Raw genomic sequence first — 15,429 nt, forward strand, 5'->3', positions numbered from 1 at the left:
GAGGGATCCTGATGGGTGAGCGGGTCCAGACTGAGCCATTTTCCTGACTTAATGGTAAAGCCAAGTCTGGTTGCAGCCCACACCCCTGGGACCACACTTCTTCCCTCCGGGGGTGGCAGGTAAACCCATTAGCCCGGACAGAAAGGCTGACCTTCCGTTGTAGGTGCAGAGGCGTGGTGCTGGGCTCCCCTAGCAGCAGAGAAAACACCAGCATTTCCAGCACACAGGAAGTCGGTAGGACCTGAGTAGCAGGAAGCTGGGAGCTTCTACTGGTGGTGAACACTGGTTAGCACTTAAGAGGGCTAACGACAAAAAGTGGGCTCCGTTAGCCAGAAGACGATCCAGCGGAAGATTTTACGAACGGAACGCGTCCCCTCGAGACCCATATGATGGGATCTGTGCCCTCATAAAAGTCACGAGAGGTCGTTTCCTCCCGACTCTCTACCATAAGAGGATACCAAGCGCAGTCAGCATCTGCAGGCCGGAAGAGGGCTCTACCAGAACCTGACCGGGCTGGCACCGTGATCTTGGACTTCAGCCTCAGAAGGGACATACAAATTTCTGTTGTTTGTAAGCCACCCAGTCTTTGGAGCTTGGGGATAGCAGCTGAGCTAAGACAGAGATAAACGAAGCTGAAAGTGAATGCAAGCAAACCATTCTGCGCAGAACAGAAATGCTTGTAATGATACGACCGCTGTATAATTTCCCCATCAGTAAACGCAAGGGGGCTGGACTAAACGACCATAGCGCTTGCACCCTGTGTGCCGAATGTCTGCAACTTGCCTGCACGCACCTCCTTGGACAGGCGGAGGGATGGCCGGGGTACATGCATTGGCTTTGGTGTCAGACCAGAGCTCCAATTTCTGCCCTCACATGTCACAAGACGCCACGCAAGGTTTTTAACTTCTCTCAGCTTCAGTTCCCCTGTTTGTAACATAGGGAAAATATCCGTCCCTCGATATTGCAAAGATCAGAGAACTAATGTTTGCAAGTGATCAACACATAATAAGCTCTGGGGAGGTGACACCAGTTAACAAAGGGAAGAAGTCCTCTTTCCTCCACCATTTATACTTTTGGTAGATGAAGCAACTAAGGCGGACAAGTAAATGGCCATCTGATAACTAAGTAGCAGAGGCAGGCCCGTAATTCAAGTCTTGCGACTCAGCTCTGTTTCTTCACCTGTGATGGATTGTCCAACCAACCCACCAATTCAGCAACGGGCATGATCAAACCAGCTATCCTGCAAGGCAGAATTTTAATACAAGCACACGTGTGTGCTCGGATGCGTGTGGCTGCTCTCACACACGCACAGAACAATTTTAAATAGTGCACGCTGGTTGTTCACGCTAAACGGACAGCGTTCAGCTCAGGAGATCCCGTCAGTGAGGGCGGTGTGGCCAGACGGGGGATGCGTGCTGAGTCACTGCAAGGTCCGGGGTGGCCTGCAGATCTGGAGCACGTGACTGCCTAGCACCCAGGCTGCCGTGGTTCCAGGAACGGGAGGGTGGAAGGACACAGAGCTTCTGTGGAAAACCTGGGGTTAGTTCAGCTGAGCGTGAAGACTCAGACACGTTTACTCCTCTCCACTACCATTTTCTACGACGAGGGAGTATGGACAACGGAAACATCACAGACCCACGCGGGGCACAGTGATGGGCACTGGGGGAAGAGAAGCAGGCAGTGTGGTGTGTGACGGGAAAATCACCAGATGTGTCAGAAAAGCAGGGTTGGTGTTTTCTGTTTACTTGCCGGGTGACCCTGGGGGTGGGTCTCAAACCCCCAAATCTTCAGTTTTCTCAAAAACAAAGATAGGGGCGCCTGGGTGGCTCAGTCGGCTAAGCGGCCGACTTCGGCTCAGGTCATGATCTCGCGGTCCGTGAGTTCGAGCCCCGCGTCGGGCTCTGTGCTGACAGCTCAGAGCCTGGTGCCTGCTTCCGATTCTGCGTCTCCCTCTCTCTGACCCTCCCCCGTTCATGCTCTGTCTCTCTCTGTCTCAAAAATAAATAAACGTTAAAAAAAATAATTAAAAAAAACAAAGATAATAATAATGCCAGTGTATTAAGGAAGGAACTGTTATAAAAATATAATGCACATAAGTTTATGTAAAAGTGATAACTTCCTGCATTTCAGTCTCCATGTTTGTAAACTAGGGATAATAATAATATCTAGTCCATCAGCAGGTTAGAACTTAAGGAGATGGCCCACGGGAAGTACTTTTAACAGTATCTGGCTCAAGGAAGTGCTCAAATTATTAGGCAGTTATCCACAACTGGATTGTCACCTGACCACCACCTCAAACCACTGCCCGCCCAACATTACTGGCGTGTCTATTGGTTTCTTGCCTCGTCTCATGACTCATTGATATCATGAAGCACAAAGAGCCCAGCATTGCCTATTTTCCTTTCTTCTCTTCTTAGGAGGCGGTGACCAGGGGCGCCTGGGTGGCTCAGCACGTTAAGCATCCGACTTCAGTGGAGGTCATGATCTTATGGTTTATGAATCTGAGCCCTGGGTCAGCCCTGGGTCAGCCCTGGGATTCTCTCTCTCCATCTCTCCACCCCTCCCCGCGTGTACCCTCTTTCTCAAAAATAATTAATTAAAAAAAAAAAAAAAAGGAGGCAGTGACCAGAATCATTAAAAAACTCTGCTGCAGTAATAATGATTTTAAGTAGATATATATTACTTATCTATTAACATTTATTAAGCATTAATTCTGTTCAATAATAGGATATAAAGAAAAATACATATTGCAGTATTTAGGATATAATCTGACACAGAATACTGACAGTAGACATATAGAAGAGCAAGTATAAGAAAGCCAAATAACAGTAAGACTGCAAAGAAAATGAATTATTTTCAACGTTATGTGCAAACTTTAATGTAGTGGTCTAATCCGTCAATAATACTGGAATAAAAGATGTTTTTAAAGTCAATAAATTTTTAACCAAAACTCCGACATTGTTCCAAAATCATTAGTAGGAACAAAGGTGCTTGATGTTAAAAATTTTTTTCTCTATAAATGTAATTTACAGGACTATAGACTATTTTTAGATCTCTATCTTTCTAAAACAAAACAGAGAGACCCCCAAACCCTATTTTAAAGACAAATAGGCAATGATGATGGTGCAGCAAATAAAGCTAAAATTAAGATCTCTCTTGAAAAATGTAAGAACTGACCCATCCCGAACCAGCTAAAGAACAATAAAATAAATGTAGCATGAAGCATGGGCATTCTAGAACCACCTTGCCGGGGCTTGGAACCTGACCCCATCACTTCACTGCTATGTGACCGTCGTCTCTCTGTCACTCAGTTTCTCATTTGCAAATTGAGGATAATAGTAATTACTTTATGAAGTCGTTGTGAGGATGAAATCAGTTCATACATATAAGGCTCTTAGAACATTGTCAGGCGCATAATGTGTGTTCAATAACTGGAAGTTATTTTATTATAATAAATGCATAACAATACTTTAAGTATCCAAAATGAATACAGGATGAGTAATGACTGATAACACAAATACTCAACATAAAATGGTGACTTTCGGACATCGGTGACATACAAATCATCACCGGCTCATTGCTATTGCTTAAAGTGCAGTTCAACATGACCGTGCCATATATTAAAATAATATCATGTTTGATCAACCAAACAAGAAAGACCTCATCCACTGGAGGAGGTGTCGTTACCTTAGGAAATGTTAAGGAGCGATGCTGCCATTGATGCTGTTGGTTGTGAAGATGTTTCAGAAAGGTCACACCGTGAAAAAAAGTGCATTTAGAATCGATGAAATACTGATGGGAAAAAACTGGAAAGTGGTCAAGAGAGTTAGACTACAGACGAGTTTAAGAACAAAATTATGGGCCTAAAGTCTAATTTTCCACTGACTTCTAAGGGTGGGAGCTCTATTTCCCCAATTAGGAGTGGTCGCTAACAGGGGTCTAGCTTCTTGCAACTACCAGGCCCCACCCCGGGGAGGGGGGCGGGAGCCTCCCAGCACCACATCCTTCCACATCTCAAGTACAAGGAAAAGCAGCCAGGGGGTGCTGTTGGCTCTGTGCCAGGAGGAAGAAAGTTCAAAGAATCCACAGCAACAGAAAGTTGGGCAGATTCTGGATGATCCGAGAGTCTTTGGATAGAAAAGAATTCTAGGGAAGGTGAAACATTATTCTTTACCCATTTGTAACCTTGCTTAATTCTCCCTGCAATTTGCTCCATGTTAGAAATCTGTTAAATTTCTTGGATGCACAGAAAGAACTGGCTAACTGAAAACCAACCTCCCCTAAAATCCTTCTAGGTGAGGTGTTATAATTTTAACAGACTTCTCTACCAGAAGGAAAACCACATACAAAGTAAAATTTAAAAGAGATGTCAACAAAAAGAACTAACTGCTGTTAACGTTGAAAACAAGATGAGTCACAGTATTTAATCTGCCACAGATAATCCACATCAAGTACCGAAGTAGAAAAGACTCCTACGTGCTCACCAAAATGTTGGCTCTTTGTGCAGAGCAGAAACAGTTCACCTAACTCCCAGCCTCCCTTGTGGCTGAGCGCTACCACAGGACTTAGGAAGGCCAATGGAAGTGCATCTACATCACCTCCTGGCCTGGATGGAGCTCACTGCTGGTGTGCGGTCCTCCTCCCTCTCTGCTCTCGTGTGTCCAAGGAACGTGGGAGATGGACAGGGGACTCTGAAGCCTTGGAACCTGGTGGCGCCACAGATGAAGGGGCGTGAGTCTCCGAGGCTCTATGCCAACTTAGATGACAGTGAACTGTCACAGGAGTAAGAAGAAATAAACCTCAACAGTATTGAGTCAATGAGATTTGGGGCTTGTTTTTGCGGTTAGCCTACTTTCCTGAAGAAATCTTCAAACACATGATGGCCGGCTCGTGTATAAAGTATTCAGGATAGAATCCCAGAATAACATGCCCATTGTTGGTCACACTTAGGCCCACCCGAGACAGAGACACGGCAGAGAGCAATGACGGGTGGCCAGGGAACATAGTAAAGAATCCTCCCGAAAGAAAGGCTGGAAGACCAAGCTGTTAGTGGGTAAGCCTACATACCAGACTCTCTGAGATGGCTCTCAGAGGAAGGTCCTCGTTATAATGATGTGGTCCCACGGGGTTCAGAGAAAACATGTGCGTGCTAAGTTACACCTGAAAATATTTCCAACATCCTAAAGCAAAATGTAGAATGAAGCATTTTAATCTGACTCCACAATTATGTTAATTTATACGATGGGCATCTCCACCAAGGGCTAAACAAAGGGATTGAGAGGATTAAAAACACATCCACATGGAACCTGCAGCCTAGCACCGTAAAGGGGTGGCGCTTATCAAGATGGGCTGTGGAGATCCTTCCCTGGGAGTCTTTAACAGAGCCTGGGAAAATGTCCTGGCAGACTCCCAGAGTCACAAACAGAAAAGCTTAGGGGCCAGACGGGTAGCGGGCGGCATAAAGTGAGGGGAGAGTGGGTGGGGGCTGCAAGGACCGCAGCAGAAGCCACGGCATAAAAGCATCCCAATTCAGTTTTTTAATTATTTTTTTATGTTTATTTATTTTTGGGGGGGGGGGGGAGGGCGGAGAGAGGGAGACAGAGGATCCGAAGCAGGCTCTGTGCTGACAGCACAGAGCCCGACGCGGGGCTCAAACTCACGAACCGTAAGATCATGACCTGAGCCGAAAGTCGGACACTTAACCAACTAAGCCCCCCAGGCGCCCCCCAATTCAGTATTTTTAAGACACAGTGTAGGATGGATGTGTGGGCACTCTCCCAGTTTACGGTAGACTTTATTCACTCACTTCACAAGTGCTGACTGAATGTCCGCTGGCTGTCTGAAATCCAAGGCTTGGTCTAAAAGGTAATGAGGGTCTTTCCCGATCTGCCGCTCTAAGGAACGCTTTATGGTAAAATAGGATGAATATAGAACAATGTAAACACAACAGCAACGACAACAAAGATGACTTAAGACCAAAAAAAAAAAAAAGAGTGAAAAGAACTCAGGTGAAAAGTAGAGGAAGAAAAACACAAAGAACTCAAAAAGAAAATCATTTTTTAAGAAACACAAAGAGTTTAATATGCATTAACCGTAACAACATGCTGCGTGTGAATTCTCAGAAACATAGCTAAAAAGGTACTAGTGTCAGGAGCTATAATTTTGAAAATAACAATCTAACTTTTACTAGCTACTTGACCAAGAAGATGCTATGAGACATGAAATGTTAGGTTATGTTGAATCCATTCACATGCTTTTTGCTATACGTTTGGGCTTTTATCTAAAATTGCATAAATGGAACACTTCATTGAAACGAATTCAAATTTTACAACTGCTAGCCACAAAGAAAACTGGTGGAGGTGAGCCAGTCTCTCTTCTCCAGCGAGCGGGTAGCAGGATTACTGAGTGGTAATCGGTAGTGTCTTCGTTACCCCTTATGTTTGGCGAGGAGCCGACTGTGAGAAGCTACCCGAATTGCCACGAGATAGGGTCTACGGGCAGGACACTTAAGATCTAGAGCCCCTGTTGCCTTGAAAGAAAACAAGGTAAATCAGTACAAATTCCATGTTAGGATTAGAAAATGATAGCGGGTAATCGAGGCGATCTTACTTACTTCAAACAGGTTCTTGATTTGAATATGGAGCATACAGTGCCATATTCTTTTTTAAAAGTAAATTTTCATTTATTCCAGTTTCAATTATTCAGTCGAAGTATTCTTTCATGTTTTGTTAAATCTCGGCAAAACTGAGAAAGGACTCCTGGTGTCGATCGCTAGCGTAAAGGGCACTACAAAAACTAGATTTAGCCTCCGAAAATGCAGGACGTAAGTGTGTTCTTGGTAAACAAATGACCGCTGATCATACTCCACAGGCACATTAAGAACAGTTTGTGTGCTTTAAAGCAATCGCACTGCCTTTAGCGTACAATATTATGTAATTCATGTTTTTTCCAACTTTTGTCTTCACTCCAGTGAGATCAAATCATTGACATTTTTACTGACTTCTGATACAAGTCTGGAAATGATCTCCTCCTTCTCCATGCATCCTTTTATTCTTATAAATTCTTTGCTTTCTTAATGCCTCACTGTAACTGGAAATTCAGGATGGAGCTAACTAATCATATCAGCCACCCAAGTTCCATTCAGGAAGTCCTCTCCACCCAAGTGAGACCAGGGCCGTGTTAATGAGATCTTTCAGCCACCACGTGAACCTGGGCACAGCACACTCATGATGGTGTAAACCAAGGCTGTGCTTTACTAGGAGTTTTGCTTTAAAAAGCTTTGGCCTCGTAGGGGACAGCGGATGCTTTCCAGCGATGGCTTTAAATGTGTCTTACTTAACTCAGTTTCTTAAAGCAGGAAGAATATAAATTCTCTAACTGGTGACAATTGTTTGCAACCGCTGGCTTAAAACCAGTTGAATTTGAAAACTAATTTTTTACATACCTTAGTTTAAATTGGATCCTCTGAAGATGTATCTATCTCAAGGGCAGCGTTTTCTTCCTAGACATGAAAGGGTTTAAAATCATGTAAGATTTTAGCTTCTCTTTCTAGTTAATCGGTCTCAACCAAGGATTCTCAACCTTTCTGAAGTGATGAACCATTAAAAGGTCATCCAGTGTGGGCTCACTGTTATATATAAATTTCTACTTTTCAATTAATTTGCACTATGATGGCCTATGCTTGAAATTATGGGGTAGGGAAACGTAGGGGGCACCACAACCTGGAAATTAAAAATGCAATCATTTCAAATAGCCCACCCCAGGTTAGCCAGCCCTCAGCCCTACCCCAGGCAAGAAAGTTTCCCCGTTTCTCCCCTCCTGCCAGATGTCAGCATACGTGTAGAAGGGCAGGTGGGAAGTAAAGGAGCGGAGATGTTCAGTCCCAAGTGTTTGCCAAAGAAGTTGATTTTATCGCACCTTCCCTCTCACCCGCTTTTCCCTCAGTGTCACTCGTCCATAAAGTAAAGGGAAACAGTGCTCTCCAGTTCTCTCTTTTCTGGGTAGGTCTGTTGATTACCTCAAGAGTGAGCCAGGAATTCAGAGATTTTAAAATTGTAAGATACTTCTAAATAGGCTGAGAATTCCTGGTGTAACCAAAAACTATGAAGTCTTAAAACCTTTTAAATTTAGTATTTTAGCCAGAAAAGTAATTTCATTCAAACAATATTTCCTAATGGTTAGTATTTGTAAGAAAAAAAAAATCATGATTCCAAATATATTTTACTGCAGCACTGCGACATGCAAATGATCTAAAAGAGTTCTCAAGTTGAGAATTTTAGCAAATAAATTTCTAAAATTATTTGGCTAGTCCACTAAAAGTATTGACTGCTGTCTAAAACTCACATAAGTAAAAGAGAACACAAAAACAGATTTTCCTGTCAATTTTGGAAATGCTGGTTCAGTTCCAAACGCTTCAATCTCCCAGAATTTGGGAGCTGACCCTTAAACACTCAGCACTGTAAGAAGTATATTGAGAGAAAGCAATAGTTTGCTTCCATTTCCAGTCTCCTGCGGAAGGGCTATGCCCCTGCATACCACTCCACACGTCCAAGGTGAATGGTCTGCCTTCACGTTCTGCTACGTGAACAGAACTATCTGTGGCTTAAAGTGAAGGTAGAGTGGTTTATAAAATATGGTAAAACTCTAAATGATGCAGAATCGAAGGGACGAGCAAGATCACAACACCAATTTTCTTATCATTTTCCACCCAGCTTAAAGCAGAGCTTCCCGTTTGTGAGAATCAGACTGAGCTGTATCTTATAAATAGATACACACACACACACACACACACACACACACACAAAGACACACACACACAGAGACACAGATTCAAAGGAATGATGGTATGACTCAATAACCCATCTGGTTTGTCAATTTCTGTTAGGAATATGAAAAAGAAAACTTTTCCATAATGTTCACAGAACAATGAAATTGACATCTTCCCAGGATCTGGACAACCTAGTTCTTCCAGCTACAGAAACGGACAGTACAGAGTTGTGCTACTGGGCAGCAATGCTTCAGTAAAGCACCGTTCAGGCACAGGGACCTAGGAGCCACGCTCTCTCCAGAAGACTCGTGGGGAGCTCAGAAGGTGTCTGCCACATGTGCGACTGCTCCATGAACCTGAACGCGCCTTTCACAAACTTCGCACACATACGACAAAACAGACACACAAATTACTCTTTCATTTGTAATCAAAATGTGAATCATCACTGTAGTGAATAAAAATTCATGAGTCAGAATAACATGCAATTTTTTTTATTGTTTTCTAAATCTAGTGGTACACTTAACACTCTAGTAGTAACTTCACAAACAGCGTAAAGAACGTACTACAGTGATCTTAGGCTGCATTTACTCACCGGAAAAAGAACAAAATGTTGCCTCTGAAATAATTACGAATTATACAATATTGCAAACCAATAAGCACTATTAATACTAAAATGTTAACATTTCAATATGTAATGTCAATAACATCCTGCCTTTTTAAAACTGGTTAAAAACATTTGTTAAAGTCATGCGAAATAAACACCTTAAGAAAATGTTAGGTTATACTTCAACATCAAGGCCATAAAACCCCAAAACAGCAACTATTTAGTGCAGTGACTGGTCAACTAAGTAATTTATTCAGTATATTAATAAAAATCTATTCAGTGAAGACCATCACAAATGCAACACTAAATTTGGGCAATTGCACACCTACGATCTATGATCTTATCTGTGACTGCGGATATACTGCCAAAATTAATTCTACATAAATAAGCTATGTTAAAACAACAACAAAAATACTCAATGCATGATGACAAGGTCCATTTCTTGTACGATACTTAAAGGTGATCATTCTCTTAACCCCGCTAACAATAAATGGAAAATCTCACCGGTTTTATCTGCTTTTTACCCTTGCTTTGTTACGTTTTTAAACTTTTTAAAGAAGTGTATCCTTTCTTCTGGTCCTCCCCCTGCTCCCCGGGATTAGCATGCTAATTTAGGAATAGATGAAGTAGATACTTAGTCTACACTCTGCCTGGAGAGAAGGCAATAATTTAGTTTTACCTAATTAAATATTTCCTTGTCATCTGTCAAGTGACACTGACCTTTCTGACATAAGTATTTCCTCATTCTCTCGTTCCATGAATATTTATTAGTGCCTCTATATTACCCATGCCTCCCTGATTCTCCAGAGAAAGAATTCATGTTTCTCCCTCTCACCGCTAGGCTACGAAAAATTGGGCACACAACTGAAGAGTCACAGAAAAGACCAGCATGAGTCCTCAAGCAGGTGGATGGTGCTTGTAGCCAGGTCTGGGATTTGGAGGAGAGGGTCCAGGTCCTAGGGAGGTTCCTGGCCCCTCCCTGCAGGCCACTCTCCTAGGAGCTCATAAAGGTCTCGTCACTGGGGCTCCATTTTGAGCACTGTTCATCATCTTCTTATTAATTTTTAAAGCCCTTGTTAAACCATTTATCTATCATATAGAACACCGGTTCTCAATTTACAGAGCATTTACCTTTAGTCTCTGGGCTACTCCATAACCTATAAATTCTTGTCTCTTACCCTCTAAGAGCAAAATTTGCTTCTGGTTCATCTAACGTCATGTCTTCCTTTGAATGTGTGATAAGGGGATGCTGTAGAAAAGGAGTCTCTGGCTTTCATTTTCTTTGGCAAACCACACCCTTTGTGTCTAATAAAACATTTCCGACCTATCTCTATACTTAGATCTTGTCACAAGAAATTTTATGGGGCTGTGTGCCAATGAAAGGTTCAATGTCAATGGTGGGCTTTTAAGCTTCTAATCACAAAGACAGTGGAGGGTGAGTGATGAACCACCCTTTCTTACACTTTCCTCTGGGGTACAGTGTATGTTTCTTTTACCAAAGACCCTCCCATGCGTTAATTATTTGTGAGTGAAACGTACAAAGATGACATACACGGATGGACTCACTATAAAAACGGGTCAACTTTGTCACAGGGGTACAGGAATACTACTCTGCTTTCACTTGTTTTGCTTAAAGAATGCTTTCTCTTTCCTCTCCAAAGCCTGTGGTATCAGAGGAGGCCACTGCGTGGAGCTCTGAAGAATCCTTGGAGAGTCTTGTGTAACTTGAACGCTGGCTTCGCTTATGCGTCATGCTTTTTAGGTTTTCATTCTGAATAGCAGTTGGGTTGGAACTAGAACCAGGCCTCAGAATGACTTGGGAAGTCTCCCTCATTCCTTCCATTTCATCAAAACTCTGATTAGATCTGTTAGCTGGTGCACTGTTGTTGTTCAGAGTGACAGTACTGGGTGTTCGGTTCAGATTGTAGGGTTTCTGACATGCTGGCCAGTTTTCTTCAGGGCTGCTGGCTATCAAGCTACATTCGGAAGGGCTTTTCTTGTCTTCAGAACAAATGGACATCCGAGCTATGATTGGATCTTGCAGGCCACTCAAGCTGTGCGGTATTCCCCGTTTTCCACTGTGGCTGTCATCTTCAAGCTCGATGAGATTCGCCTTTTCAAGCTGGGAATCATCAGCCCCTTCGTTGTGAAGAGAGTGATTGGGAGAACTTTCGCTGGATCTGACTCCTGAATCGGACGAGTCCTTTTTGTCAAGGAGAGCATCTGACAGATATTCTTTCGCTTTAATGAAGGTTCTAATCGGCTCTGCGGTGTGTTCTGGAGACTTTGATACTCTCTCTACCTTCCCTTCAACTTTTTTATCTTTATCATCTTTGAGCAGTGGAGTATTATCTGATTCTTCTGTCCCAGATTCATCTTCATCACTTGGAAGTTTCTGGTAGCGCAGTCCACCTCCCTTAAGCTTCAGGTCTGTCTGGAAGAGACTTGACCTTTCTGAGGACTTCTTGCCTGGGAGAAGCTTACTGCCAGACTGGTCAGATTTCTCATCTTCTTCAGTGATAGGATCCAGGGGTGAGGCATCATTGGTGGAAACCCCTGATGAAGAATAATCTATAACATCTCCCCTCTTCATTAAAAATGACTTCCTCCCATCATCTTGCTTTGGTTCACTATCCTTCCCTTTTTCTGGTTCTAGATTAGAATGAATGGAGCCCCCTGATGAGCTCTGACCCAGATAATATGTGCTATGTGGAGAAGATCTGCCACTAATTGTTGCAGAACCTGTACCCCCTTCTAACTGAGACATCTGAGCAATATATTCTCTATAGGCATCTCTATACTCGGCCTGCACCTTATCAGTAAGCTTTGAAATTTCAATACTGGAATCCTGGGAATTGAGACTCGAAAGACTTGGGGTTCTGCGAGTTTGTGACTGTGAAGACAGAAAAAAATAAATTTAAGAATTCAAGTAAGCAAAAAAAAAAAATAAATAAATAAAAAGGCATAAATATCAACTTAGGAAATATATATGTACACGCAGAATTTTTAGTGTCCTCAAAATACCAAATTCCTTTAAAAGAATTGTACATAACACAGTTTAATAAAAGCTGGGAACTTATGGATAATTTTACTGTTATTAGAAAGCTTTATATAATTTTAATAAAATTAGTTTATTATTAATCTTCTAAAGTATAATTAAAGGTTATATTAGCAAATAATCTTAGCATTTGTTTTTAGAACATCAAACTTTTAACTTTTATTTAAGGCAAAAATCACCTTCATTGATATAACATAAAAATTCCTCTTAGGAAAGACAAAGAAGATTAGGGTTAACATATATCTCAAGAACAAAATACTCAAGTCTTCAATGTATCTTAAAAAGAAACTTTCTCTGATGGGCACCGAGTGTTGTATGAAAGTGTTGAGTCACTATATTGTACACCTGTAACTAATATTACACTGAATGCTAGCTAACTGGAATTAAAAAAAATTTTTAATAGGAAAAAAAGAATTATTTGCTAAATATGCTTGAAATTAAAAAAAAAAAAGAACCTTTACCTAATTTGTATGACATAAAGTTACTGCCAAATTTCAATTAAGAAAATGTACTGTAAATACCAAACAATAACAATAATAATTTAAAAGGATTAAAGCATAGAGTGCAATAGAAAAGACAAATACAGGATCCAAATGAACAGAAATGGAAGCCATGAGGCCAACAGTCAGATCCTAGTAAACAGAGAAACGAGGTATTTTTAAAAGTTTGATTTCCAATGTGAAGTTTTAGGATTAGAATTGCTTTAGATCTCCAAAAAGCTAATAAATGAGGACTAAAGACTACAGATTAGGAAAAAGAGGAGGGAAATTGAAGAAAAAGAATCAAGGAAGTCTTAGAAGGGACAAGAGCAAAGGCTGGAGCCATGAAGCAGAAATAAGGAGAGGAGTCTTCCACAGGGAGAAAATGACCCATCTCCTTGAGAAGGGCCCCTGCCAGTGGATTGAGACCATAAGGAGAGCACCCTTCTCCGCTCTCACATGCACTGTGTCCACAAGGCTTCAGGAATCCATGAGGTCTACACAATTCCCAAAAGAACGTCCTATGACGATGCCAGCTGTCTCTCACTCTCGGTCCCACAACAGTGTCCAGCGGGCCTTGCAGAGGCTCCATGACACGTGAGGCCACAAGAGGTTTAATGCAGAAGCAGATATGGGGGTCTGGTTGCCTTCTGCTGAGCCAGGCATTAAAGAGATTTGCAAAACAATCCCATTTTCACTGAAGTTTGCTTTGTTTGGGAAATACTGTCATTTCTCATGAAAATGTTATTTATGTTAACATGTAATGTGTTTATTTTTAAATAAATTCATAAATATTTCTAAAGTTTCTCCGTTTTTATTTCTAATATGGTAAATACTGACAGATACAAGTCACACAAACAAAAGCTCTTCGGGGTCTCGGGTGATTTTGAAAAGCGCAAAGCGACTCTGAGATTATGGCAAAGTTTGAGAGCCGCCGCATTAACGGGAGGGCCATGGGTTTCCAGGTCACGGTAGGAAATGCCAAGTATGGAAAAGCAGAGAATGAGGATTTCTTAAGGAATGCTAAAAGGAATTCCAGGGAAAAGAAAGGAAGCACTGTTGGCAGAAACACAGGGACAGAAGGGTCAAGTGTGAACACATCTTCTCATAAAAGAAGGGAATTTTTATCTCAGTCAGTACCCGATTATAAGATGGTTTTCCAACATAAAGAAAAAGGTTCCTGGTGTCTACTAAAAGGTAACAGCAGCAGCAGCAGCAGCAGCAACAACAACAACAAAATGTGTTTACTACCAAACTCAACCAAACCCTCTTAAAAATGGCAGACCTACCAGGTACCGCTTTTCCTAAATACCCCTCACTCCCTGTCAGAACGTTTCTTGTGGTGGCTGTTTACTGCTTTTCCTCCCTGGCCTGTCCTCTCTTCTGCATCCTGCTCTGTTTTCCCCTGGTTTCTTTTTCTTATCTTCTCACTCCATCTCAAGTGTCTCTCACCGTCCTCTTTATTCCTGATTCTCACCTGGCCTCTCTCTGCTAAGAACACCAGAAAGTGGAACGCACCCCTTGCTCACCTCAGATGATAAAAGAAAATGAGGATCCCTACACACTGGGCATATGTACTGAAAACCAAATTATGCTGTTCAAAGGGGTACTGTGTGGCAACTTTCCAATAAAGATGTATCTTAGCCCCTGACCACTGACTTTCACAGGAAAATAGCAAGTGAAGCCTGAACTCTATCGACCAGCCCAACCAAAGTAGCCCGGTTCCCATTCACTCTCTATGCTGTTGCTCTAGTGCACTGTTTTAACAGTTCTTACCCATTTCCAAAATGATCTTATTTTTTCTTTATTTTACTGACTGTCCCCTTCAGAAAAGTGCAGTTTCTTGAAAATAGGGAGCCCTCGGTCTTGTTCACTGAGGTACTCATTAAGTATTTTCCGAATGACTACATCAACGCACCAAGATATTCTCAGTGAATTAAATACCACCCTCCTTCTTCGGTAATGTGAAAAATGACATTTAATGAATACCTGCCAACTTAGATTACTGTGACGTGGGGCACCTTCGTCTAGGCCAAGGGTATTCAGTTCCTCAAAGCTGAAGTTCAGTGTGTAGGGGGTCTGACTGGAGAGCTCAGTATGAGGCAGTTCGTTGTGGGAGGAGCGCCGAGCAGACTCGCCGTGGGGAACCGGGCCGCTGCTGTTCTCGCTAAGTAAACGCGAGTCTTCCGGGACCGCTTGGTTTTCTGCACTTCTCATTTCTAGTACCTTAACGGAAGGAAAAAGAACATCAATATCCACACTGACAAATCGCAGTTTAGAAGCTTTAAAAATTATTTAAAAACATAAAACACTATAAAGTTACTATAATGAAAATGAAAAAGCGGACTTCTTGTGAGTTTCTAATGGATTTGAACTATATCTGCTTATCTTTCACTTCAATTACACTAAAAGAAGAAGTGACAAAATCGTCACGTGTACATCATGCGCTAATCTGGCCACTGTGTTATTATTACTTCGGTGTAAAATTTAACTTGACTCTGATGTTATTATTACTTTAGTT

At 42.0% G+C, this 15,429-nt stretch overlaps 1 protein-coding gene across 16 annotated transcripts in view; it reads right to left on the minus strand.

Moving 5' to 3' along the window:
- Positions 1–2,679: 2,679 nt before the first annotated feature.
- KIDINS220 (kinase D interacting substrate 220) overlaps positions 2,680–15,429 on the minus strand; it is a 103,671-nt gene continuing 90,921 nt past the window's right edge. For 9 of the 16 annotated variants that reach the window (XM_058682470.1, XM_058682472.1, XM_058682471.1 and 6 more), the window contains 2 exons: positions 14,898–15,134; positions 9,243–12,264 (listed from right to left, as the gene is read on the minus strand). In XM_058682470.1, the coding sequence (XP_058538453.1) occupies positions 11,002–12,264; positions 14,898–15,134 (1,500 nt within the window). In that variant the 3' untranslated portion in view covers positions 9,243–11,001. Of the gene's footprint in view, positions 6,530–7,444; positions 7,502–9,242; positions 12,265–14,897; positions 15,135–15,429 lie in introns of those variants that run through there. The other 7 variants (XM_058682482.1, XM_058682480.1, XM_058682477.1 and 4 more) reach the window with 4 other exon arrangements.

The sequence above is a fragment of the Neofelis nebulosa genome, chromosome 9 (genome assembly GCF_028018385.1).
Source record: "Neofelis nebulosa isolate mNeoNeb1 chromosome 9, mNeoNeb1.pri, whole genome shotgun sequence".
In the NCBI taxonomy this organism is placed as follows: domain Eukaryota; kingdom Metazoa; phylum Chordata; class Mammalia; order Carnivora; family Felidae; genus Neofelis; species Neofelis nebulosa.